General features: G+C 44.1%; 7 protein-coding genes across 7 annotated transcripts; 4 read left to right on the plus strand and 3 right to left on the minus strand.

The window, feature by feature from the left end:
- Positions 1-29: 29 nt before the first annotated feature.
- BDB00DRAFT_756653 (Endonuclease/exonuclease/phosphatase) lies at positions 30-2,430 on the minus strand (the record flags this gene model as incomplete). The annotated part of the gene is made up of 3 exons (XM_053118919.1): positions 30-1,057; positions 1,121-1,342; positions 1,434-2,430. 3 exons carry the CDS (start codon positions 2,428-2,430, stop codon positions 30-32), a joined length of 2,247 nt encoding a protein of 748 aa, XP_052983682.1.
- A 3,667-nt stretch (positions 2,431-6,097) lies between these two features.
- On the plus strand, positions 6,098-8,311 carry BDB00DRAFT_868456 (uncharacterized protein; the record flags this gene model as incomplete). The annotated part of the gene is made up of 9 exons (XM_053126472.1): positions 6,098-6,143; positions 6,241-6,549; positions 6,658-6,710; positions 6,825-7,011; positions 7,084-7,233; positions 7,339-7,523; positions 7,614-7,871; positions 7,987-8,043; positions 8,132-8,311. 9 exons carry the CDS (start codon positions 6,098-6,100, stop codon positions 8,309-8,311), a joined length of 1,425 nt encoding a protein of 474 aa, XP_052983683.1.
- A 753-nt stretch (positions 8,312-9,064) lies between these two features.
- BDB00DRAFT_868457 (FMN-dependent dehydrogenase-domain-containing protein) lies at positions 9,065-11,220 on the plus strand (the record flags this gene model as incomplete). The annotated part of the gene is made up of 7 exons (XM_053126473.1): positions 9,065-9,116; positions 9,209-9,517; positions 9,656-10,117; positions 10,207-10,421; positions 10,504-10,761; positions 10,856-10,912; positions 11,014-11,220. The coding sequence occupies 7 exons, from the start codon at positions 9,065-9,067 to the stop codon at positions 11,218-11,220; spliced, it is 1,560 nt and encodes a 519-aa protein (XP_052983684.1).
- A 1,134-nt stretch (positions 11,221-12,354) lies between these two features.
- Positions 12,355-12,650, plus strand: BDB00DRAFT_868458 (uncharacterized protein; the record flags this gene model as incomplete). Its single annotated transcript, XM_053126474.1, has 2 exons — positions 12,355-12,511; positions 12,589-12,650. The coding sequence occupies 2 exons, from the start codon at positions 12,355-12,357 to the stop codon at positions 12,648-12,650; spliced, it is 219 nt and encodes a 72-aa protein (XP_052983685.1).
- A 940-nt stretch (positions 12,651-13,590) lies between these two features.
- On the minus strand, positions 13,591-14,493 carry BDB00DRAFT_804397 (uncharacterized protein; the record flags this gene model as incomplete). The annotated part of the gene is given in 8 exon segments (XM_053122108.1): positions 13,591-13,623; positions 13,706-13,792; positions 13,832-13,882; positions 13,898-14,176; positions 14,201-14,320; positions 14,333-14,365; positions 14,389-14,441; positions 14,460-14,493. 8 exon segments carry the CDS (start codon positions 14,491-14,493, stop codon positions 13,591-13,593), a joined length of 690 nt encoding a protein of 229 aa, XP_052983686.1.
- A 4,516-nt stretch (positions 14,494-19,009) lies between these two features.
- On the plus strand, positions 19,010-19,553 carry BDB00DRAFT_804399 (uncharacterized protein). Its single transcript, XM_053122109.1, has one exon. The coding sequence runs from the start codon at positions 19,266-19,268 to the stop codon at positions 19,482-19,484; it is 219 nt and encodes a 72-aa protein (XP_052983687.1). The 5' UTR covers positions 19,010-19,265; the 3' UTR covers positions 19,485-19,553.
- Positions 19,552-24,800, minus strand: BDB00DRAFT_944743 (PXA domain-containing protein). Its single transcript, XM_053129496.1, has 7 exons — positions 23,819-24,800; positions 23,705-23,727; positions 23,292-23,626; positions 21,361-23,216; positions 20,307-21,271; positions 20,063-20,244; positions 19,552-19,965 (listed from the first exon to the last, which is right to left on the minus strand). The coding sequence occupies exons 1-7, from the start codon at positions 24,722-24,724 to the stop codon at positions 19,799-19,801; spliced, it is 4,434 nt and encodes a 1,477-aa protein (XP_052983688.1). The 5' UTR covers positions 24,725-24,800; the 3' UTR covers positions 19,552-19,798.
- Positions 24,801-25,296: the final 496 nt, after the last annotated feature.

Below are 25,296 nucleotides of genomic sequence, written 5' to 3' on the forward strand. Positions count from 1 at the left end.
GTGCTTCGTGTAGTGAAAAAAAAATCTATTTAATATCGAATTTGATGTACATCCCAGTTAACAGCCTGGAGCTGATGCACGGCGTCTTGTATATTGAAATCGCCAACATACATGGCCTTGTGTTCATTGACAAGTTGCTGATAATGCTGCTGCCATGCTTGTTCGACATTATGCGCAACCCGTGCCTTTTGTGACTGATCGACGCGTTTCACACGCACAATGAAGCCGCCACTGATCGGCCGATGATCCGAGGCTAGTACTTCGTGGCGTTGATAAAATAAGTTTTGGACACCGTTCGAACGGTACAAGATCCGGTCGCACCAAGCTGGGACACGCTTCTTTTCGGATCGATCATAGTAATCGGTGCCTGGGTCATACTTGTACGTAGGCAAAAAGTGAATTGGGCTTTCTTGGAACACCAGTAGCTTGAAGAACGGGTTCGTGTAGCGTTGTTTTAACAGCTGGTCTTCCTTTTGCAATGCAGCCAATCCTTCGACTGCATTTCGACTGGCCAAGTGCTGTAACACCTTTTCGCGGTGCATGTTGATGCGGTAGTTGAGATCGCCTGATAGAAAACAGTGCTCGTGGTCCAAAATCAATGTGCCATCGCCTCCGCGTGGATAGGCATCCACATCTTGCGGTCGTGCCGGGAAAACAGCTTCTTTGAGGATACCTTCTGCGTCAGTATTGCGCTGAGCTTGATGCGATTGTCCAGCAGCCAAGTGACAATTGACAAAACAAAGCGACGAGTCGTCCATCTGGAGTCGGATGGCAATACCGCCCTTGTTGCCATGGAGACTCTTTTTCATTACCTTCATGCCCGTCTTGACGACCGTTGATTCAACTGCAGAGACACGTCGAAGCTCGCTTGATCGTACAAAAATACAGCTAAACAATCCAACCAGTTGGTCGGTTTTGATCACAGTGTACGCTCCTCGCCCATAGTTGTCGGCAATCACTCGAGCCAAATAGTCGTGCCAAAGCGTGTATCGATGTGTCAACAGTTCGTCTGCTTCCTGAAGCGTTTCAATTTTTTTCCGTGAAGCGAACAGAGAACCTAGTGTTACATAGACAAGGTGAGTAAAATTGTAAATCTTATCAAAAATAAGATGTCACTTACGTGCTGTTTGTTTTTTAGATTCCAGGTCGACGATTTCTTGTATACCGACCACAATAATGTCTGGATCAGGATCTCGCATGCCACTAAGCCATGCACGGACCAATTGATCATCGTTGTATGGGAGTTTCTCGGGCTTATTGGCATCAATATTCCACGAGCATATTAGGATCCGGGTATCCTGCTCTACGCTGTAATCTGCTCGGAACTTTTCCATTTGTTGACCTTTTACAAAAAAATTAATACTTTCATGAATAACACGGTTCCTTCTGGATTTGGATTAACACATTTGACAGAACCTAAAAGATTCCTTTACCTTTCCAATGTTCAGATAATAAGCCATCCCAGAACGAAGCATACCCATGAGAATCCAGACTAACCACTTGCACAGTGGGTTCATCAAGAGCAAGGCCAATCTTATCCACCACAAAGTTCGTGACGCCCGACTCGTGTGCTTTCCAGAGCTTGACGACAAGCCATCGTTCTGGTCGAGTATCGTACACATAAATCATACCCGTATTGAAGCCCATCCACAGATGATACTCACCGAGGGAAACCATGCAGGAGATAGCATACATCGAGACCGTAATAACCTCGAGCCGCTCCATTGTCTTTGCGTCCCATACGCTCACTTTGCCATTACCATGACCGATAAAGATTTTGCCAACGTGATACGGGACCGTGGTAAGTTGAACAATGTCCCCGAGTTCGTTAGGAATACGCACACGTGGTCCAGGTTGTTGTTGTTGCTGCTGTTGGAGATTATGAACACCAAAACGATGGACTTCAAAAGCACGCGTCGTAGCCATCCAAAGTTCCCTGCCGACGATCAAAGCAGCAGCAGCTCTGGGTGTGACCACGTGTTCCTCGACCAAACGAATTCCATCGAGCACTTCCCAAACATTGAGCACGCCGCCTTCATCGATCGTCCACATTTCCGTGTTTTTATAGCGCAATATCCAAATGATCGCCTGTGTGTGTGTGGAATGGGGTCGAGCAATGACTTTACCGGACATGGTATCAATCACAACCAATTCGCCATCCTTGGAGCCAACCCACAAATATTGTCCTTCTTGACGTGGCTCGAGGGTTGGCGCAAATTCAAGTGCACAGACCTTGTCGTTAGATTCACTTCCTCCACCACTACCACCACTACCGCTTGTCGATCCATTGCCATCGATCGTGTGAAGACATTGTGCCAGCTTTGTATCCCATATCCGAGTCTCGTGTGCTCCCGTCGCAAGCACTGCACCTGAAATCGCCACTGCATTTTTCGTGCTCTTGTGTCCCGTCGGAATCACCGAAGGCGTCATATGGTCCTTGCTCTCAATGATGGGCTTTTTGCGTGACGCGTTGGTGGCATCGGGATACACTTCGTTGGCCATTTGCATTTGTGATCGTGACATGGCTCTCCGAGCACTGGGTGTTCGCGTACTTTGTGATCGACGTGGCGGACGATCATAGTCGGATACTCCGATGGCGCCCATTGACTGTGGCAAGTGGTCGGGTTGATAGTCAGGCAATGGTACGTGTTGTTGGTGGTGATGGTGATTATGATGCATGCTCGTGCCGATTGTATGTGATCGAGCAAGCGTCGAAGTGGATGGCCGTGGGGGCAATACTGGCATGCCTCCTTCTGCACCTGCTACACTATTACCAACTCCGGTATTACGACCTGTCAAACTTGGCCGAGGAGGAAGTGACGGTGGCGACGTTTCGAAAGATTTGCCTGTGGTAGATTGTTGCTGTTGCTGCTCATGAGGATCGTGTTCTGGTATATCGACTGCAACTGTGGAGGTTCCCGGGCGTCGTGCGGCGCTGTGGTATTTTTTGCTCGGAGGCGGTGGAGGAGGAGGAATGCCAGTCTTTTTCAGTGCATCTTTGGGTGGAGGCGGTGGTGTGCGAGTCAATGTGGTAGTGGTTGTAGTTGTCGCAGAGTCAAAACTGCCGCTCGAGGAAGCACCATCTGCATAACGCATATGCACTTGACGTACCAGCCGATCATCCATTTCACTATCATTGTTGTCATCACTGCTAGTGTTGTTCGTTTCACTGCTGCTATCATCACTATCACTCCATCCAGACACTTCTTCTTCGTCACAGAATGGATCTTGAGCAGCGTTTGTAGCAGCTGTCTCTTGTTGTTCGGAGATATCCCGGTTTTGTTCTTGCGTAGATGTTGCTGCAGGTCGTGCTGGCTGAGTATTATAATTACTGTTATTGTTCGTATGAGTACTCGTAACGGAGGAAGAAGAAGGTGTCGCTACTTTTGGTGTACTAAATGGAGGATGAGAAGGTGGTGAAGCAGCTGGAGTCGACGATAGCGCTGGAGTAGCTACTGGTGCTGCCGCTGCAGCAATTGGTGCTGTTGGTGAAACGGCAGTATTACTAACAGTAGAAGTAGTAACATTTGGAGTCGTCGAAGTTGATGTATGATGTGCCGTTGCTGGTGGTGGTTGGGGTGTACCAGCACCTGCTACTGCTTGAGTAACTTTCTGTTTCTCAAACTGTTGTGCAAGCAATGACACTTTTTGTCGCTGATCGCTCGTGCCACTAGTGGTATTGGTGCTCGATGACTCCGAGGGTGCCAAGGTGGGCGGCGATTTTGCTGGAGCGGGAGGTGTGCGAATCGTAGGCGTGACCGATGACGGTTTCGGCGGAATGGGTGGTGCTTTGGTTATATTGACAGGTTCCGAAGATGCTGATCCTGATGCTGGTGTAGCTACGACAGTTGCTTTCGTGGGTAATTCTTTGTCACTAGCAGCTGTAGATGACGGTGCGATTGGTTTTACAGTGGCAACAGGAGGTGCAGTAGAAGCAGAGGGGGGCGGTGTTGCTGTAGCAGTAATGGTGCCGGTAGCGTCCACGATGCCCGACGATGGTGTTGTAGCAGTAGGTTCCTGCTGGCCAACACCGCTGCCTCCAGATTCATGTTGTGCCCAGCGGTTTCGCAATTCTTTGAATGAGACTGGCTTCGGGTCATCATTATCGTCGTTGCCCATTTTTGGTTGTTGTGTGTATGTGCGGAAGTGCGGAGGGTTAGAGAGAGGGAGGGTGTTATTGCTGCTGAAAAGGAACCGAACAGCAGTAGTCAGAACAAAAAAAAGGCGGAGGAAAAAAGTTAAAGTGGGACCTTCCGCTTGTGGTTTGAGCACACACTACCCAAGGTTGCACGAACATTAAGCAAAAGCAAAAACCTTTACTTGAGCTAGTCTTTTTTAAATAAGCTCTATACTACTGTTTCTCTTCTCTGCTCTATTGTATGCAGTTCATCCCCTACTTATCGAGCAGCATAAGTAGTGGATTTCGTTGGTGGGTGATCATGGAAACGTTTCTCAAACTACTGTGAAATCCATGCAATCATGTTGCGTGACCCTTTTGAGGATGATCTTAATATTTTATCCATGACTCAAGTACGTGTTGAAGGCCAGTAATTATAGAAAAAACGAAGGCTGTTATGTAGTAGTTCTGTAGTCGATCCTGTATAAATGAAAAGCCACATCACATTCAACTTCACTGTTGCTGGATCGGGCAGTCCATTCAAAACTTGAAGAAAAATATGATTCGCATTTTCAAGTAGTATCATATTGGAATGCTCCTTCCTTCACTCCATGGCAGGCACATTCACCTGTATGTGAATTTCTTTAAAATCGACCTTCCTCTTCGAAGCGTCAATGTCCAACAAGATTTCTTGACTCTTGAGCATAGCAGCACATCCAACTGACTGTTCAGCTTTCCACAATTCTATAAAACAGTAGTCTTAAAGCTGCTTTAAGTTATTAGTGACTTAGCATTGACCTCGTAAATATGTCGTTTTAGAGACAGCGAGTTGGGCAATTGAGCTGTCTATTCAAAGCATGTATATTTCTGCTTTTAAAGCGCAAGCAAGTCGTCCAAGTCATCAATATCACCGTTGAGCTTTTTTGAACGGGAACGGGATCTATGCCATCCTGAGATTTGTGTCTGGACCCTGTTTGCTCATAAAAAAGTAGTGATGTTAAAGGATGTAAAAACGACTATATGTTGTCCGTTCGTCGTTGATGGCTCTTGAAAGGTACCAGTAGACACCGTTTAACCTTATAGTCATGAGATTGAAGGAACGAAATACAAGGAATATGTGCGGTCTCTAGACAGTGTTACAGATACGTAAACATGCAATAGTAGCGGACGGCTCGCATCATGAAGAAGCTTCAGTGCATCTTTGTACTATTTATTGTTGCCGGAAAAGGGGATAACAGATCAACGATTATTCAACTTGGTATTATTTGAGCTTTACTTGATCGTGCACACAATTTTGTCCCAATAATAGACCGACTGGATTGCCCCATAGTCATGTACACGGGAACATTATAATGCATAACGACACCATCACCAGCTGTAATTATAATGTTGGATCAAGGATATGCTGCGGATGTTGAAATAATAGTAATGACTTCTACTTAACGAGGCTCGGCCAAATGACGTTTCTATGCCAATGATACAAGTTCATGCATCGATTGCATGCATTCTGTAAGTCGCTTGTACTCTTGCATAGTAATAAATCAACGTTCATGAGATTTTGTACTAAGGTATTCATACACCGCATGTTGTTAATCGTACAAGTCAACAAACTACAACTATGATAAACGATCAATATTCACACAGCGTATAAACAGAGACCTGTGACAGTAGGTACTGATATCCAGTCTATGCGAGAAAAAATGCACATACAAGTAAGCATTGAAATGTCATTCGGTTGTGTTACATTGCCACGCATCAGGAGATACTTCTCGCAAAAGATACAAAAACGTTGCTTCATGCATGGCGTTTACATACGAGTAAAATGTTACGTACATGCATACAAAAGAGACTGCACGGCAGCTTTGATAATACAGTACGAACGCTACCTCCCTTTTATTAAGAACATCGTAGTTTATCCTTTGTTTGTCTTTCTTTCCTTCAAAAAGTTTTATTGTTGCTATATAGTAGTCTACTTCAATCATGAATATCATCTCGCTACAGGAGATTGCTCAACACAATAGGAGAGGTTTGTCAATACAGTTTGTTTTAAGCCACGCTGTTAGCGACGGTACTGAGACAACTAACGATTGGAAAAACTGACTAGTATCTTCTCACTATTACAGATGATATCTGGATAATTTTGCATGGCAAGGTATACGATTTAACCAAGTTCCTTCCAAACCATCCTGGCGGCCAAGACATTATTATGAAATACGCTGGAAAAGACGGAACTGCCGCGTTTGAACCGATTCACTCTCTCGATATCGTTGAACAGTTTTTGCCATCCGACGTGTGTGTCGGTGAGGCTGAAGTATCAGCTGCGGCAGATAACGAGGCACGATTGTTGGAAACAGAAGAAGACAAGCGAGTACGATTGGCTCGAGAGAACATGCCACGGATTGAGGAGATGTATAACGCATTCGATTTTCAGTGTAAGTTATGTGTGTGATAACTGTCGCCTTTAAAAAAGGTACAGATGAATGCTATGATGATAGAGCTCTCAATATCTATAAATGTACACGATATGATATATAATGTAGCTGTTGCAAAACTGGTTCTAAAGGAAAATGCATACAGCTATTTTTCATCGGGCGTAAGTAGAGGAATATAATTCTATATTGTAATGAGATGATTAGGCATACACATTATACAATAGTCCTGCTCTAAGTTAACACTTTCAATTGGCATGCTTTTCGATGATATGTAGTCTAGCGATGATATGACTTTGCGCGAAAATCATAATGCTTATCATCGCATATGGTTCCGTCCTCGTGTTATGGTTGATGTCTCCAAGATTGACATGACTACAACCTTGCTTGGAGCCAAAGTTTCAATGCCTCTCTATATATCAGCAACTTCGTTCTGTAAATTGGCCCACCCAGACGGCGAAAAGGGTATAAGTCGGGCGGCTGGTAGATGTGGCGTAATTTACATGATTCCGACACTTGCATCTTATTCTTTTAAAGAAATCGTAAATGCACGTGTCCATTCTGATCCACCCCAATGGCTCCAGCTGTATATAAACACAGACCGTAAGGCAACGAGAAAGATGATCCAACAAGCAGAGTCGAAAGGCATACAAGGGTTATTTATAACTGTGGATCGAGCTGTTGTAGGTAAGTCTTACTTTTTTTTAATATAAAGCATAGTACGTTTTTGTTTGTTGTTGGCTTGGGTTATTGGCGACTGCAACAATTAATTTGTCTTAAAAATATTATCAGGCCCGCGTGGTAAATCATCGAACGATAAAGCCCTACTAAAGCAGAATCGGGATGAAATGAGCAGTGTTGTTCACCGAGAGAGAGGCAGTGATTTGGGCACATTTGTTGATCCTTCGATGAACTGGTCTGATATTGCTTGGTTCAGGTCCTTTACCAAAATGCCAATCATCCTCAAAGGAATCCAGGTAATTTCGACAATATATCTGTGCTAAGCTATTATCATTGAAGCCATTGCTAACTATTGCAATGGATTTACCACCTGTTTCATTTGGAAGCGCTCTGAGGATGCTGTATTAGCATATAAATATGGCTGTCGAGGCATTGTACTTTCGAACCATGGAGGCCGACAACTGGACTTTTCTCCATCACCTATTGAGATTTTACCTGAGGTCATGGATGCATTGAAGCGAGAAGGATGCGACACAAAAAACAAATTTGATGTCTATGTTGATGGCGGTATTCGGCGTGGTAGTGATGTATTCAAGGCGCTGGCATTGGGAGCTAGGGCTTGCGGCATTGGTAGGCCTGCATTGGTAAGTAGCATATACGCAAGTCGATGTATATTATTTTTACTTCATTGCTTGACCTTTTTGAGTAAAATGCAAAAACTGTTTCCCCTAATCTGCTCTCCTGATATTGTATACGTAGTACGCCTTGTCGTGCTATGGTGATAAAGGCGTTGAACGTATACTCGAACTCTTCCAGGTATCTGAACATTAAATTAATGAATGATCTTCTTTTTATGTAAAGCAGTATTCGCGTGATTGATTCTCCTCATTGATGACATACTTAGAACGAACTGCAGATGTGTATGCGATTAATGGGTGTATCTACACTAGCCGAAATCACAGCCGATATGGTGGATACCCGTAACTTAAAGAATCATTATGTTGCTAATCCAACGGATTATCTAGCAATGCAGACATATGAAAAAATGCAGCCAAGGGGAAATATCATGAGCTCAAAATTATAGTTGTAAATGATTAATTATACTGAAGAGTTATTAACACACTAAGCAACATGTACGGCTTTATTGTTTTCTTTTGCTCTTCGCATACAGAGTATATAAATAAAAAGAAGTTTGAGTTTAATATCTATATAAGTATTAAAAACTGGCTGCAGAAATAGCTGCTAGCAATCATAGTAAACAATAGAGCACATCAAGGTAAACAGAAAATATATCAATATTTGTTAAATATCGTTATAGTTTTCTTCCAATACATATACGTTTTGTTGTCAAGCAATGAAGAAACATGCTATAAACAACCTCAGGTTTATGGCGCTTTTGGGACCACGGGACGACCACAAGACGACCACGGGAAAAAGGAGAAGCTGTAGATCACTGTTGATGTTTCCAAAGCATCTTATTTTTCATTAACATGATGCTTCCTCTTTTCAATGCCCATTGACTATTACTATTGTTATACTCTCGCAATGCATGCACTAAAGGCAATGTATACGTCGCAACACTATGCCCTCTTTTTACCTTCGAAATTGGTCTGCGCTTTGCCATTTGACGCTGCAAGCTTTGCAGATTCATGCATTTCAAAGCGTCATATTAGCAGGAGGGCTTTTTTATCCCATTTTCAATATATCGGCAACAGTCTTAATTATAAATTGGGACATTCCTTTGTGACCTGCCTTTTGTTTTCCACTTTAACTCTACGGTACCGTACCATCCTTTATATCTACTCTTCCTTGATTTATTTCTTTTCCTTCTCCGCTCATGATGATTAGAACAATTCCACTCGACGAAGTTGCTCAGCACAATAAGCAAGGTAAGCAAAACGTTCTTCATGGCAGTAGTTTAATAGAATGCGCGATACTTTCAATGCGAGCCTCATTGTGGTCTTTATATACAATGTATTAGATGATCTCTGGATTATCATCCACGGAAAAGTATACGATTTAACCAAGTTTCTCCCAGAGCATCCTGGGGGTCAAAATATTATTTTGAAATATGCCGGGAAGGACGGAACCAGAGCATTCGAGCCCATGCACCCCATTGCCATCATTGACCGATTTCTTTCTCCTGACGTATGCTTGGGCCAAGCTGCAGTGAATCCTGCATCCGAAGAAACCGTTGCAGAATTGGAAACAGAAGAGGAAAAGCGTGTACGGTTAGCACGCGAAGGCATGCCTAAGCTCGAAGAGATGTATAATTCGTTTGATTTTGAATGTGAGTTTCTACTTAATTATAGTATTAGAAGGAGCGAGGGAAGAGAGCAAAGGGAAATTGATTGGCTTGGCTTTACTAATGTTATGCTTTTACCATGCATCGTTGTTGTTGTTGTCATTGTTGCTGTTGTTAATTTAGCTGTTGCCAGATCAGTTCTTAAAGCAGACGCTTACTACTATTTTTCTTCTGGAGCAAGCGACGAAATTTCCATGCGTGAAAACCACAATGCGTATCATCGCATCTGGTTACGCCCACGTGTCATGGTTAATGTAGCCGAAATCGCAACCATGACAACAATGCTAGGCTCCAAAGTTTCAATGCCATTATATATCTCGGCCACCGCTATGAATAAGATGGCTCATCCAGAAGCAGAGAAAGTACTGACAAGAGCTGCTGGCAAATGCGGTATAATCCAAATGATTCCGACACTGGCGTGTTATTCTCTCGATGATCTCGTTGAAGCGCGCGTCCACTCAGATCAGCCACAGTGGTTCCAGTTATATGTCGATACAGATCGTAAAGTGACACAGCGAATTGTTCAACAAGCTGAAGCAAAAGGAGTCAAGGGACTATTTATCACCGTGGACTTGGCCGGGATTGGTATGTATAATTATTCCTTCATTATGCAGATTTAACATTATTTGAAGGGGTTATCTAATAGCATCACCCCCTACATATGATATAATAAGGTCGTCGTGAAAAATATCTACGGCAAAAGTATAAACAAGAAAATTTTGAGAATACGCAGAGTAGTGATGACCATAAAAGCAAAAGTAGTGGCAGTACCACTTCGGCGCCTGTCAACAAAAGGAGAGGTACATTGGTTGATCCATCTTTAAATTGGTCCGATATTGCTTGGTTCAAGTCTATCACGAAAATGCCCATCATTCTAAAGGGGATTCAGGTAAGTTTCATTGTAGGCCTTCTTTGCTACCATCGCTACGGTCGTTTCTAAAGTGTTTTGATGGCCGTTTCTTCTGTTTTAGAGATACGAAGATGCTGTTCTTGCATATAAATATGGGTGCGCTGGCGTGGTCCTGTCCAATCATGGAGGTCGTCAGTTGGACTTTTCTCCATCACCTATCGAAATTTTGCCGGAAGTCATCGATGCATTAAAGTGTGAAGGATGTGATCCTAGAAAAGATTTTGAAGTTTATGTTGATGGTGGAATTCGACGTGGCAGTGACATATTTAAAGCTCTCGCTTTAGGTGCGAAAGGCTGTGGAATAGGCAGACCCAGCTTGGTAAGTGATTGTTGTTATCATTAAAAATATATAATGACTCCACTTCTGTACTCATACCCAAAGTAACTGCTATTTTTTTGCTCTCATAATACAGTATGCCATGGCTTGCTACGGTGACGAAGGTGTCAAGCGACTTTTGGAGATTTATCAGGTAGCTAAATGTTAGATCAGCATACTATGAACAACAGCACATAAGCTTGTAAAAAATTGACTTCCAATGATTGCTCTCCAAATGTATTTTTCCACTACCAGAACGAATTGGAGATATGCATGCGACTCATGGGTGCACCTACGATTGCTGATATCAAACCTGAAATGGTGGATATTCGAAATTTGAAAAACCACTTCGTCTCCAGCCCAACTGATTATTTGGCTCAGCAAACATATGAAAAACTACAGCCAACAAGAGCCGCCGATGGTAGTAATAGTAGTGGCGGTTACCAACTTTCTAAATTGTAAGCAAAGTTGTAACTGACCACACCGCTCATCTTGGACGATCGATAATAAACAAAAAGATTTCATACGGTAGAATTAAAAGTACATATCAACTATCACAGCATGACATACAGTAGTAGATTGTTGCAATAGGAGATCAGTTCGATCAGTTCAATCGGGCTTTGAGCAGCGCTACGACTTGTATGCATAAAACTGTGCATTGAAACTAAGCCTCAAACTGTGTGTAGTGTATATCATGCAGCACCATCTGCAGGGACAGCAGCAGCAGGATATAGGTTGCTAATAGTAAAAATGAGTAAAAGCTACTATCACCATTTTGAAATACCACAGCCTGTATCACATTTGTGTTTGGATGTCGATGTGGGTGAGATGTTGAAGTTGTGGAGTCTATATGCAATGGCAAACCTTAATTGCTATGTGGTATCGTGTTTCATCTTTCCCACTTCCAACAATCCTGCTTCACATTTTATTCTGTTTCCTTTTCCTCCCCTCTCCGCACTCATATACTTTCTTTCTAGAATATCAATAATAACGACGAGAAGTTTTTCACACAAAGAAATCGTTCAACACAACAAAAAGGGTATATTTTGTAACTTTCCCTGTGGAAAGAAATCCTTTATTTTTTGAGGATCTCCAAGTCACTATTCATAGAAAAGTATACGAAGTATACGACCTGAACAAGTTTCATTTCGATCATCCTGGTGGTCAAAAGGTATCAAGACGTATGCTGGAAAAGACGGTACGAACGCATTCGGGCCAATCCACCCTCCTGACATTGAGCGGCTCTTGTCACCCAAGCTTCAGGGGTCACCGAAGAGCTCCATCATGCAGCATCTCCAGCAACACACAGCAGCAACAGAAATCAGCGGGAGAAATTGAAAAGGAAAGGTGAGTATCATACAACTGACTCGAAAGAACATGCAACCTTTGTATGAGATGTACAGCGCTTTTTATTTATAGTATATGTATGCGAGAAAAAAAACAATGACGGTTATTAGAGCATGAGGAGAAGCGATAGTAATTAATGGTAGTAGTTGATGCAAAGGATGTACATCATGTTATTGAAAAGTAATTCTGTATGCAGCGGTCGCATGATCCGTTCTCAAGTAGGATCCATGGTTATATATTTCATTTGGAATGGACGACGAAACTACTGCACGCGAAAACCATAACGCTCATTATTGCATCTGGTTCCGCTCGGGCTTTATGGTTGATGGAGCCAAAATTGATATGACTACCACGATGTTGGATAGCCAAGTGTCACTGTCACTTTATATCACAGCCGCGGTTCTCGGTAAGATGGCATATCATAGGGGGATGTAGTCTTGGTACGTGCGGATGGAAGTCGTGGTGTGATACAAATGGCTCCAGCATATGCCTCATACTCCTTCTGGGATATCCCTAATGCACTCGTCCACCCTGAACAGCCATAGTGGTTTCAACTCTACGTTACTGCGAATTGAGAAATAAAGCAACGGATTGTTGAGGATGCAGAATTCAAGGGGATGGAAGGCAAATTGGCACGGCGATACGCCAGCAATAGGTAGACTGATACGGAAATCCGTCACCGTTTATCTTACTCATACTTGTATATAAACAATGCATCTGTATGAATCCTCTATCTCGCTGCCACTTGAAGGAGACGCGTTTGAGCTATAAACATGCCAGTGCAAACGAAATGGACACCGGTGATGGTATATTCAGCTCGAGCTCGCTTTTCGATATACCGCTCAACTGGTCCAATATTGCATGGTTAAAATCGATCACCATGTTGCCGATCCTGGTAAAAGAAAAAATTCGATGGGAGTATGCCATTCTTGCTGCTCGGTTTGGTTGTCAAAGTTTTGTGCTATCCAATTATGGCGGTCGCCATGCATTTTCTTTAATCAACCATTGATGTTGTGGATGCTCTGAATGGGGAGGACTTGGATAAGAGCTTCAAGTATACAATGAAGGCGGAGATATTTTCAAAGCCATCGCTTTGGGATCCAAAGGTGTCAACGTTAGTCGGTCGCTTCTATATGTACTGGCAGGTTACGGTGAGAGAGGTGTTGAGCGTCTTTTAGACCTAATCAAGGTAAAACCTTTTGGTAGTAGTGGAGGGGCACACAGATGATTCCGAGACACTGTTTATGTTCACAAGCATTATATCTGACAAAACTATCACTGTTTTATAGGCTGAACTGGAAGTGTGTATGCGGCTGAAGATAGCACCCATCAATGCAGAAGCTAAATGTCGAAACTTAAAAAATCACTTTTGTGCAAGTCCAACCGATTATTTACCTCTGCAAACATACGCGAGGCTACAGCCAAAAGTCAATTACAGTACCAGGTTCTTAGATTGTATTATTTTACGCCCTTTATCTCGCATTACTACGTACGTCGAGTAATTTGCACAAACCGACTCTGGTAAACAAAAACATACTCGCACAATAAAACCACTGGTTTTGTTAAATATGATATTGTTTTTCATTGCTTGTTGATGAACCTTGGTAGCAGAATCATCTATTTGTGAAAACTTCTTTGTGTTATTTTTGGCAATATAATGAATAATAGACTCCGCATCTTTATGAAACTCTTTAGCGAAGATTCAGTCGGATAAGCATCGCGGCACCCATCCACCTGGATCTGACCGTTGGATACACGTCCACTCGACTTCGCCATCCTGTAATTCGCGTACCCGTGTCCAAGACTCGTAACATCCACGAACGTAGTTACGCACTCGCCGCAAATTGGTTGGTTCAACAGGTTTTGACACGACAAGAAACTTACGTAATCCGTTCGTGTCGTCCATTTGTTCACGCGTGGCGACTAATTCAATAAATTTACGACTTGAAGCCAGGGTTGCTTTGAACGCTAGCCAATATACGCCCGCAGCTCCTTCTGTTCCTGATCCACCGCCAGCGGTTTGAACTGGGGTATTCTTACTATTCTGTTGGGATGATAGGGCAAACAGTTCCTTGGCTTCCACTATAAGTTAGACGTACTTGGTTTCGTTCAGTGAATGGTTGACGAACAAGAGTTCGCGTAACTGATCGTAGGTGACTTCGGAATGTACACTGCTTCGTTGAAGAAACTTGTGGTCGTGGTCATAATGGCGCGGCTTTTGCCTTACAGTCACTCCACTAGTTTGTGAAGTGGTTGGCCACTGAACCATCATAAAGTGGCCACCTGGCCACTCTGCTCATCGTTTAGAACCATCATAAAGTGGCCACCCGGCCACTCTGTTCATCTTTTAAAACCATCATAAAGTGGCCACCTGGCCACTCTGTTCATCTTTTAGAACCATCATAAAGTGGCCACCCGGCCACTCTGTTCATCTTTTAAAACCATCATAAAGTGGCCACCCGGCCACTCTGCTCATCGTTTAGAACCATCATAAAGTGGCCACCTGACCACTCTGTTCATCTTTTAGAGCCATTATAAAGTGGCCACCTGGCCACTCTGCTCATCGTTTATAACCATCATAAAGTGGCCACCCGGTCACTCTGTTCATCTTTTAAAACCATCATAAAGTGGCCACCTGGTCACTCTGTTCATCTTTTAAAACCATCATAAAGTGGCCACCTGGCCACTCTGTTCATCTTTTAGAACCATCATAAAGTGGCCACCCGGCCACTCTGCTCATCGTTTATAACCATCATAAAGTGGCCACCCGGTCACTCTGTTCATCTTTTAAAACCATCATAAAGTGGCCACCCGGCCACTCTGTTCATCTTTTAAAACCATCATAAAGTGGCCACCCGGCCACTCTGCTCATTGTTTAGAACCATCATAAAGTGGCCACCCGGCCACTCTGTTCATCTTTTAGAGCCATTATAAAGTGGCCACCTGGCCACTCTGCTCATCGTTTATAACCATCATAAAGTGGCCACCCGGTCACTCTGTTCATCTTTTAAAACCATCATAAAGTGGCCACCCGGCCACTCTGTTCATCTTTTATAACCATCATAAAGTGGCCACCCGGTCACTCTGTTCATCTTTTAAAACCATCATAAAGTGGCCACCTGGCCACTCTGTTCATCTTTTAGAGCCATTATAAAGTGGCCACCCGGTCACTCTGTTCATCTTTTAAAACCATCATAAAGTGGCCACCTGGCCACTCTGTTCATCTTTTAAAACCATCATAAAGTGGCCACCCGGCCACTCTGCTCATCGTTTAGAACCATCATAAAGTGGCCACCCGGCCACTCTGTTCATCTTTTAGAGCCATTATAAAGTGGCCACCTGGCCACTCTGCTCCTCGTTTAGAACCATCATAAAGTGGCCACCTGGCCACTCTGTTCATCTTTTAGAGCCATTATAAAGTGGCCACCTGGCCACTCTGCTCATCGTTTATAACCATCATAAAGTGGCCACCCGGTCACTCTGTTCATCTTTTAAAACCATCATAAAGTGGCCACCTGGTCACTCTGTTCATCTTTTAAAACCATCATAAAGTGGCCACCTGGCCACTCTGTTCATCTTTTAGAACCATCATAAAGTGGCCACCCGGCCACTCTGCTCATCGTTTATAACCATCATAAAGTGGCCACCCGGTCACTCTGTTCATCTTTTAAAACCATCATAAAGTGGCCACCCGGCCACTCTGTTCATCTTTTAAAACCATCATAAAGTGGCCACCCGGCCACTCTGCTCATTGTTTAGAACCATCATAAAGTGGCCACCTGGCCACTCTGTTCATCTTTTAGAGCCATTATAAAGTGGCCACCTGGCCACTCTGCTCATCGTTTAGAACCATCATAAAGTGGCCACCCGGTCACTCTGTTCATCTTTTAAAACCATCATAAAGTGGCCACCTGGCCACTCTGTTCATCTTTTAGAGCCATTATAAAGTGGCCACCTGGCCACTCTGCTCATCGTTTATAATCATCATAGAGTGGCCACCCGGTCACTCTGTTCATCTTTTAAAACCATCATAAAGTGGCCACCTGGTCACTCTGTTCATCTTTTAAAACCATCATAAAGTGGCCACCTGGCCACTCTGTTCATCTTTTAGAGCCATTATAAAGTGGCCACCTGGCCACTCTGCTCATCGTTTATAACCATCATAAAGTGGCCACCCGGTCACTCTGTTCATCTTTTAAAACCATCATAAAGTGGCCACCCGGCCACTCTGTTCATCTTTTAAAACCATCATAAAGTGGCCACCCGGCCACTCTGTTCATCTGCTAGAACCAGCATAAAGTGGCCACCTGGCCACTCTGCTCATCGTTTATAACCATCATAAAGTGGCCACCCGGTCACTCTGTTCATCTTTTAAAACCATCATAAAGTGGCCACCTGGCCACTCTGTTCATCTTTTAGAGCCATTATAAAGTGGCCACCCGGTCACTCTGTTCATCTTTTAAAACCATCATAAAGTGGCCACCTGGCCACTCTGTTCATCTTTTAAAACCATCATAAAGTGGCCACCCGGCCACTCTGCTCATCGTTTAGAACCATCATAAAGTGGCCACCTGGCCACTCTGTTCATCTTTTAGAGCCATTATAAAGTGGCCACCTGGCCACTCTGCTCATCGTTTATAACCATCATAAAGTGGCCACCTGGCCACTCTGTTCATCTTTTAAAACCATCATAAAGTGGCCACCTGGCCACTCTGTTCATCTTTTAGAGCCATTATAAAGTGGCCACCTGGCCACTCTGTTCATCTTTTAGAGCCATATAAAGTGGCCACCTGGCCACTCTGCTCATCGTTTATAACCATCATAAAGTGGCCACCCGGTCACTCTGTTCATCTTTTAAAACCATCATAAAGTGGCCACCCGGTCACTCTGTTCATCGTTTATAACCATCATAAAGTGGCCACCCGGCCACTCTGCTCATCGTTTAGAACCATCATAAAGTGGCCACCCGGTCACTCTGTTCATCGTTTATAACCATCATAAAGTGGCCACCCGGCCACTCTGCTCATCGTTTAGAACCATCATAAAGTGGCCACCCGGCCACTCTGTTCATCGTTTAGAACCATCATAAAGTGGCCACCTAGCCACTCTGTTCATCTGCTAGAACCAGCATAAAGTGGCCACCCAGCCATACTGCTAGCAATGTCAATGCAAGCGAGAGCATTAACTGTTAAAGAATAATTATGCTGGAGAAACGACTTATACTGTCGTTTTTTAACCGCAGCTCTGCAATACCAAATTCTAAATTGCAATATCCCACACCGCTTATCTCGTATCAGCACATCGTATTTCGCACCACCAAACTGTCTAGTACAATAATATCATATTATACGCATAGTTAGTACCACCTCTTCTGCTTAAAAGTGTTAATCCACCAAAACAATAGTAGCGGGCAAAAAAGGGATCACTATCGATACATCACACTCCGGCTTCAACCGGGGCTAGTATGCGTCCTCGCTTTTCTGTTTTCGGTTTTGTATGCTCCATAACCCATTGAGTTTGAGTCATTTTTCCTCAGCATACTCGCTACATGATTATATCGACTGTTTTTAGGGATGATGCTGCCTTCTTTTTCTCCTTCTTCCAATCCTTTTTGTTGTCGAACATAAGATCACAAAATTTTAGATTATCATTTGGGTCTTTTGCAACCTTATAGGTGTCTTGGAAGGTTGCTAAAGGTGTCTGAAAGGCTACAGACGACAACTAACGAGAGCTAACGGCAACAAAGGGCATTTTATTTTTCAGATGATTATCTCAAGTTTTTTGATTGTAGTTGTGTGATAAAACAATTGAGTAAAGTGATCGTTAACTTTCTGGTTCAGCTTGCAATTGATTTAAGATATGATACTGTAGCTAATCAACTATGTAAAAAAAAAGGGCGTAGTACTTTTCTTTGTAAATTGTTCAAGTGCAAGTACTGTAGAATTTACCTAATCAAAGTTTCCCGAGTATACACAGTATGGTTTCTATGTAAACTTAATCTATGTTTTTCTGACAGTTTTACTGTCCTTTCCATGCGCCAAAACCATGTCTGTTTGCTGATATCGTACATCGCATAATAAAGGGTTCATGATTACCTAGTCTTCCCTAAATGTATTATGTAATTTACAGGTTTAGTGTCTTAGTGATATCTCGTGAGTTATATCAAATGTGTGTCGGATTCTTATCGTCGCGGTCACATCAGGATCGAATATGCATAACGCAAGCTAAACAGTGGCGTTACATCTGTCTTGTATGACACACAATAAGTACGACGTTTTGGTGTCTTTTAGTATGTGGTGTATAACTAGTACATACTCGATATTTTGGACTCATGTCACACAAGCTAAAAGCTGGCGTCGAGCATATCCAGTACAGTACTGTGCATACTGATAAAACACTTACCTTATATTGCCTGGTTGTCGCGTGGCATCGAGAGTTTGCTTTACTTCCCCGCGATAGTTTTTGATCATATAAAAAGGTGGATCACGCGGTTGTACACCTTTTAGCCTTCCAAATTTTTTAAGCTCCAGCCTCTAGCTTACTCTGTACAACATATCACCTTGGATGAATTATTGTCTGGAAAAAACAGGTTTGATCTCCAAAAGATCATCAGCAGATAGAGTAACAAACCTGATCAAGCACTTTGTAGCACTTTGGATCTAATGTAGAGGAAGCAACAAAAAATACACTATCATATCTGGAGAATTAGTGTGAACGCGATGGTATAAGATTTCCTGAAGAAAATGGAACCAAATAAGCAATAAACGCTGCTTTTCATGGAGGCATATAATATGTTACGGCTGTGTGGCGTAGTCCTGTTTTCTTTTTTCTATTTTAGCAACAAATTACAGCATCCACTACTTCTTGGTCTTCCGTACAATTTTTTTTTCCATATCTGTAAAAACGAGAAGATCGACTCTAGTTATGGCAGACTATATGCCAGGACTATCCGTCATTTTTATCATTGCTGGATTTATTATAGTCGTCACTATATGCTTACGTTATGTTCGTCGGCAAAGTAAAAGTAGGGTTTTACTTTTGCTTTTCTCTATTACTGCGCAATAGTACGATAATACGCCACTAACTAGTCATTAATGCTTCCTTATTGTGTATGGTACTCTCTCTCTCTTTATGCGACTGTATATGCCCAATAACGAACAATGGCTTCTAACAAAAACACGTGCTGTAACAACAAAACAGAAATGATGACCGAGGATAATGAACGACGGCAAGTACGCGACCTTCTCCGCTCTACTCGTCGAGATCCAGAAGCTGGTTCATCACCACCGTCTTATCATGAGGCAAGCAGTGTCATCAGTATGCCGCCACCGGCATACACAGACCACCGTTGTGACCCTCAACCGACGCAGCTCATGTGACGCTACTGTATATACAAAGACGATGTAGTATTTCAAATCTGGTATACTCATATGCATGCTGAAAGAGTGGTCTTTTGTTTCTCTCACGTTCTCACGCTGGTGATGAGATGATCCCACAGAACTGTAACCCAAATAGTACTTATATTCACATATGGGGGGCTTACTATAGTTTTAAAGCCAATTACAATATTTCTTATGATGTAGATTAATGTATATGTATGCTGATAAGTGTAATGATAAGAGTGCTATAAACAATAAGGGGGATACTATGATGATATGAAGAAGAAGAAGAAGAAGAAGAAGAATGTGGTAAACTATGTTTTACAAGTGGATGTGTCTATCTCTGGGAAAAGTGCAGAGACGACTTCATCAAAAAGGGTATACACAAGGTCTTGGTTTAACCGTTTATTCTGGAGCACACTAAACAACCGTCTTGCTCCGCGTCTTGCGTTTTGCCGACCCACCATCTGCCCTATTAAGTCTATACAATGCATAAGCCGTATGTTGCACACTTTTGTGTCATCTACGGTACGGTGGAACAATAATAATCTGATGATCGTTTTTTTTTCTGCAATTACCTGGTAGCCAAGTAGAAAGTTTTCTGTTTGCAGATTCTTTGGTATGCTGCTTCTCATCTGGCCGACGCGGCTCTTTGAAAGTGAGCGTTTGACCATCGGGCCATAAGCTATCAGTCACCTTTCGAAGATAAAAGACGATCATGGGTTCGGTAGCAAGGAAATGCACAGTCTCACGGAGTTTTCTATGTCCGGAATATATGTCAGTTCTGATATCGAGGGAGTTGACATATGACAGACACTTTACCTTTCGATTGTGCCACCGAAGATTTGCTGGAGAATGATGACAACTGCCTGCCGTCGCAGCCAATTGTTCTTTTCCTTGAGCTCAAACATTTCAATAAATAAATCGCAAAGCGGCTCTGTGAACTTGGTGATGCCTTCTGGAGCATTTTTCAGTGAGTCCGTGAAGTCGGGGTCTGACGTTACTGCTGCTGCCACGGCAGCTGCAGCGGCCACAGCTTCCTCATTTTGCTCTACACGTTGTTCACTGTTTTCGTCTGCCTCTTGGATAAAGTCCATGACTTGTTCACCCATGCGCTGCGTGATCAAGTCCAACATCGATGGGCCAACAAACAGGTCGTCAATGCCCTCGGCCACAGTCTTGTAGATGTGCTTCATAAAGCCGGCGGACGATGCTTTGCTGCGTTGGTCATGCTGGTGCTGTACGTTATCGCTAATGGAACGATGCAAACCCGAGCCGACGGTAGACGTACTTGATGAGGGCTGTAGCTGCTGCTTGAGCAGCTCGGACGAGATTTCCTGGCGCCGCTTGCGCTTCTTACTGCTAGAGCGTGGGATCGACGTGAATAAACCAAATTCGGATGACTCCTCTACGTCTTGTTCTGGACCGGGCACATACACATTTTGCTGCGATAAGAATGCACGCAGCTCTTCGCTTTTGCAAATGTCTCGGTCTTCAAGCAGACGCCGCAAATATCGCTCTAGATTCGTGCGTCGCGCCTCGACAAAAGACCTTTGCAGTCGCAGCAGAGGCCATTTGGAGGGAAACTCGAGAAGCTTGACAACAGGATGCCGCGCCTTGAGCTTCTGGTGTAACGCAAAGAACTCGCTGTATCGTCGTGCGACAATCCAACCAGAGCCATAGTTCCCATCCAAGCCAAGCTGCTGGATCTCAATGACGTACAGTGCAAACTCGCCATAGGTATCCGATCCAATGGTGGAGCTGGTGATGCTGACTTTGGTTCGCTCCTGTTGGTAATAGACAAACAGCAATGGGTGCATATGCATGAGTAAATGAGGGAAAACGTTGTGCAGCATGTGAACAGCAAATCCATTACCGGGACTAGCACGTTCTCAGACTCTTGCAGCTCATACTGGCTCTTCTGGTACTTGATTTGCTGTAGCTCGCGCCGGAACATGTTTTTACTTTTCTTTAGAATGCGCAACTCGTCTACCTTGTTTTTTGCCTCGGCTTTCTTGATGAGCGCGTTCACAATGGCCTCCTGTTGCATCAGCTTCTCCATTTCCTCGGACAGCTTTTCGACCTTGACCGCAAGCATCAAGTCTCCTGGCGGTGCCAGATGAACGTTCGACGTTTCTTTGTCGAGCGTATCGTCTTCGTTGTGCTTCGTGGTTGAAGGCAGTGGGGCTGTTTTCTTGCTTATCGAAGACGAAGATGAATGCGTGTCATCGAAACGATCATGCGCAACTTCGCCGATAGTGTTGGATCCACCGGACGATGTCCAAGAAGGTAGTGCGTAGTCGTTTTGGACGGGAAGAGCCATAGATGACTTGGTTGCCTCTGGTCCATATAGGAGGAATGGTGGCGGCGGCTGCTTTTTCTTAGGAGAGGGTGGTGCACTCTTTCTTCGGTCGGCATTGCTATCTAAAGGATCATCCACAGTATTGTTGCCGTCGATGATAGACTGGAGTTCAGCCTCCACAGCTTCCACCGTGTTACTCCTTAGTAGCTGCCTCGTTGGTCTTCGTGCTTGCTGACCCGGTTGATGACTCTGTTCTTCGTCCTCCTCCTCTTCCTCTGTTAGTTCGTCCGTATCTACTGGTGACTGCAGTAGACTTTGCTTGCTGCTGGCGCTCATGTCATCCTTCCCGTTCTTTGCTTGCAAGTCGCTTGTATGCCACCATTCGTTGGCAGACCCAACCATTCTGCCGAGGCTCAAAAAACGGCTCATACCGCCACCGCCATTGGCAGACTCGGAGACTGCTCGAACATGACCACGCGCGCGGGCGACAGGTGGTTTTGCTTTTTCTGATCTTTTCTTCTTTGGACCACTGACTTCCGTATCTGAATCTGCCTTGGGTGTTTCTTCAGTGATATGCCATGGCTTCTTTTTTGTCAGACTTGCTGATGCTGTTCTCTCTAGCGGTCGATGTTCCAACACTTTGCCTCCAGGTGCGGTCCCGCTACTACTGCTCGCTTCGCTGATTAGCCGTTTCTTTCCAGTCGACGTTTCGCTGCTGCTCTGGTGACGGAAAAGCGTTGTCTCGTCCAGACTGCGTCGCTCAGGTATGGTGTCTGGTGCCGAGTTGGGTGTTGTGGCGAGATACTTGAAATACAGATCTGAGCGCTTAAAGTAGGGAAAATGCTCCTTTTCCAGCTGCCAAAAGATATGCTGCTGGATCTGATAAAGACGCTGTCGCATTTCCTGAACAACTGTGTATACATTCCCTTGTTCGTTGTCATCCATGCAACGCTGTGCTGCTTCGATAGCCTTGTTCAAATCAATGCTCAGCTGTGCTGATATTGGTAATCGGTGTGGGGCGCTTTCGGATAGGTACATATCATAAACCATCCTAACATCTTGTAAAAACGTCGAGTCGTCTCGTGCCCCCGCCATTTCCGAGTTCTTGAAGCCCTCGACTATAAGCCAGAATTGCAGTTTCATCATATCGCCGCGTCGATCCATGAACTCCATGAAGTACGACAATCCGGCTGTGTTCGTGAGAATGTCGTATAGGTTAAAACCGAAAGGCTGTGAAGCAGCGGCTTCGCTAGGCTTGCGACGAGGCGAGAAAAATTGTGATTTCGAGCTTTTGCGGCCATCATAGTTGTCACCCGTCAGGACTGCAATTCGTTTGTCGACTCGTTTTTTTGCAACACTGAGGCGATTCAGGTACACCATGACATCCTCCACCTTTTCTCCATCAATGACTTCCTCCGGGTCTCGGTCATCTGTCGAATATAAGGCAAGGGTATCAGTACTCTTTATTTTTTTGCACTAATTTCTCATAACTCTTTTACACGTACGGATTAAAGCACGCTTTTTGCGGACTTGTGTTACGATATCGTTGCGGACGCGCTTGAGCTCTAACAAGTTCTTTTCTTCCTCGATCATCCGCAAAAAATCCTGAAAGGTACGCCTTCCTATCTTGATACTGCCAAACCCGCGCTGCTTACTGCTTTCCACTTCGTCTTCCCACTGGTCACCAAACATCGAAGATAATGAACTCATTGGCATTAAACTAGGTCGCCGCGATTTACCGCTTGGTGGTGCTGATTTTGCGTCTGCCAGCTCTTCAACAACCTCATCCAAATCAGTCGAGTGCCTATTGAGCACCTCACGTAGCTTCCGCACCATTTTTCTAGAAAAAGAATAAAAAATCAGAATTTTCTCTTTCACATACATCACATCCGCGTTTCCCACGAATATCAAAACATACTGTTCCCGTATCGCTTTTCCCAACTAGAAGCAAATCAAAGAAACACAGATTAGGACATCTATCGTTCATTTACACGAGAATAACCTCACCGAAAGAAAAAGCTAGATATCTTACATAGCTATCGATTGTCTGGTTCCAAAAATCTGGATCTGCAACCATATCCATGACAGGCTGTAGGACAGCACAGGAAACAAGCTCACGCACAATCACGCTCACCGGTCCACTGTCCAGCTCCTTGTGATTCAATACGTATGGCAACACCCGCTCCACCATTTGACGTAGATGCACCGCCTCTGTTGGCTTGGTCGTCATAGCAGCGGTAGTCAAGGCGGGATGCAGCTTGCCGCCACGAAACTGCGATGCCAACAGCAAATCTAGCTCGTCCGACTGTGTCAGGGACCGTTCCAACGACTTTCCACGCAGCGATATCTCGGCCGCTCGGAACTCTGAAATGTGCGCCGTTACAAGCGGGACAAGGCGATTGACAAGAATTCCGAACAGATCGGCGTCCTGGATCCGTTGCCTCAGTGCGTGTGCCGCCGAACGTATGATTTCATCGACGGATTTGCGAAACGATATCTCGAGCGGCCCAGCCACGTATGCGAACCAATAGTCTATAAAGTCGCGCAAAATATGTGACAAGAGCTCCTCGAACGCTTCGGATATCTCTTCGGAATCGGGCGCGATCGGCATTGATGCTTGCACGCTGTTGTCCTGCACTCGTTGTTGCTGCACCTGGGGCCACGTCGTGACATGGGCGAATCGGAATGGTCGGAAATCGCGCTGACGTTGCTCCTTTCGATTGCTTTGAGATGGTGAGACAAAGTATTTGACATAGATATAGAGAACGATAATGTTGAACAGCACAAGCGATAGAACGGTGCCCAGAACAAGCTTGACTGCCCAAAGGAGATAATGGAGTGTTTGAGGCCAAGCTACTGTGACAAGAAGCGCAAGGGAAATGGCAGAAACAGTCAAGAATATCGAATGCAGACTTTTTTCAGGTGAAACTTTGGGCATAGTGAAGGACGTTAATCGCAACTTTCATGTTTTCGCTTGGTTCAACAAGAAGGAAAGAAAAAGTAAAAGAGTTCCCTTTCCTGTGATACTGCCGAAGAAGGCTGACTTTAATGTTAAGGTCGGCAAAGTCAATTTTCCCTTGTTCCACTTCATGCACGTGATGTCTGTTTCATTCCAGGTAAGTCATTTTTGCTGCTTGAACGACATTGCAGCGAGCTTTGCCACTGGTAGACAAGGATGCCAATACCTGCTAATGAAAGGGCAGTATACATAAACAGCTGCTGGTATTCTGCAGATCGTCATCTTCCAATACGACAAAGAAGTGCTGTAGCAGTACAGGGCAGATAAGAAGAAAGAGTCATATTTATTGACTAGGGATTTTTGATTATCAACAAGTGGTCTTAATCTCCTCATTCTCACACATGACAACAGACCTTTCCTTTCACCGCGGCACACACACACACACATACTCCTTTATCTCATTGCATAATGCTTGTCACAGTGTCTCCTTTTAGTTGTACAATAGACGTATTGCTATAATCGATACCTATGATAAGTATATCCAGCGAAAG

Source organism: Zychaea mexicana (genome assembly GCF_025766255.1).
Source record: "Zychaea mexicana strain RSA 1403 chromosome Unknown BDB00scaffold_9, whole genome shotgun sequence".
NCBI classification, from domain to species: Eukaryota; Fungi; Mucoromycota; class Mucoromycetes; order Mucorales; family Lichtheimiaceae; genus Zychaea; species Zychaea mexicana.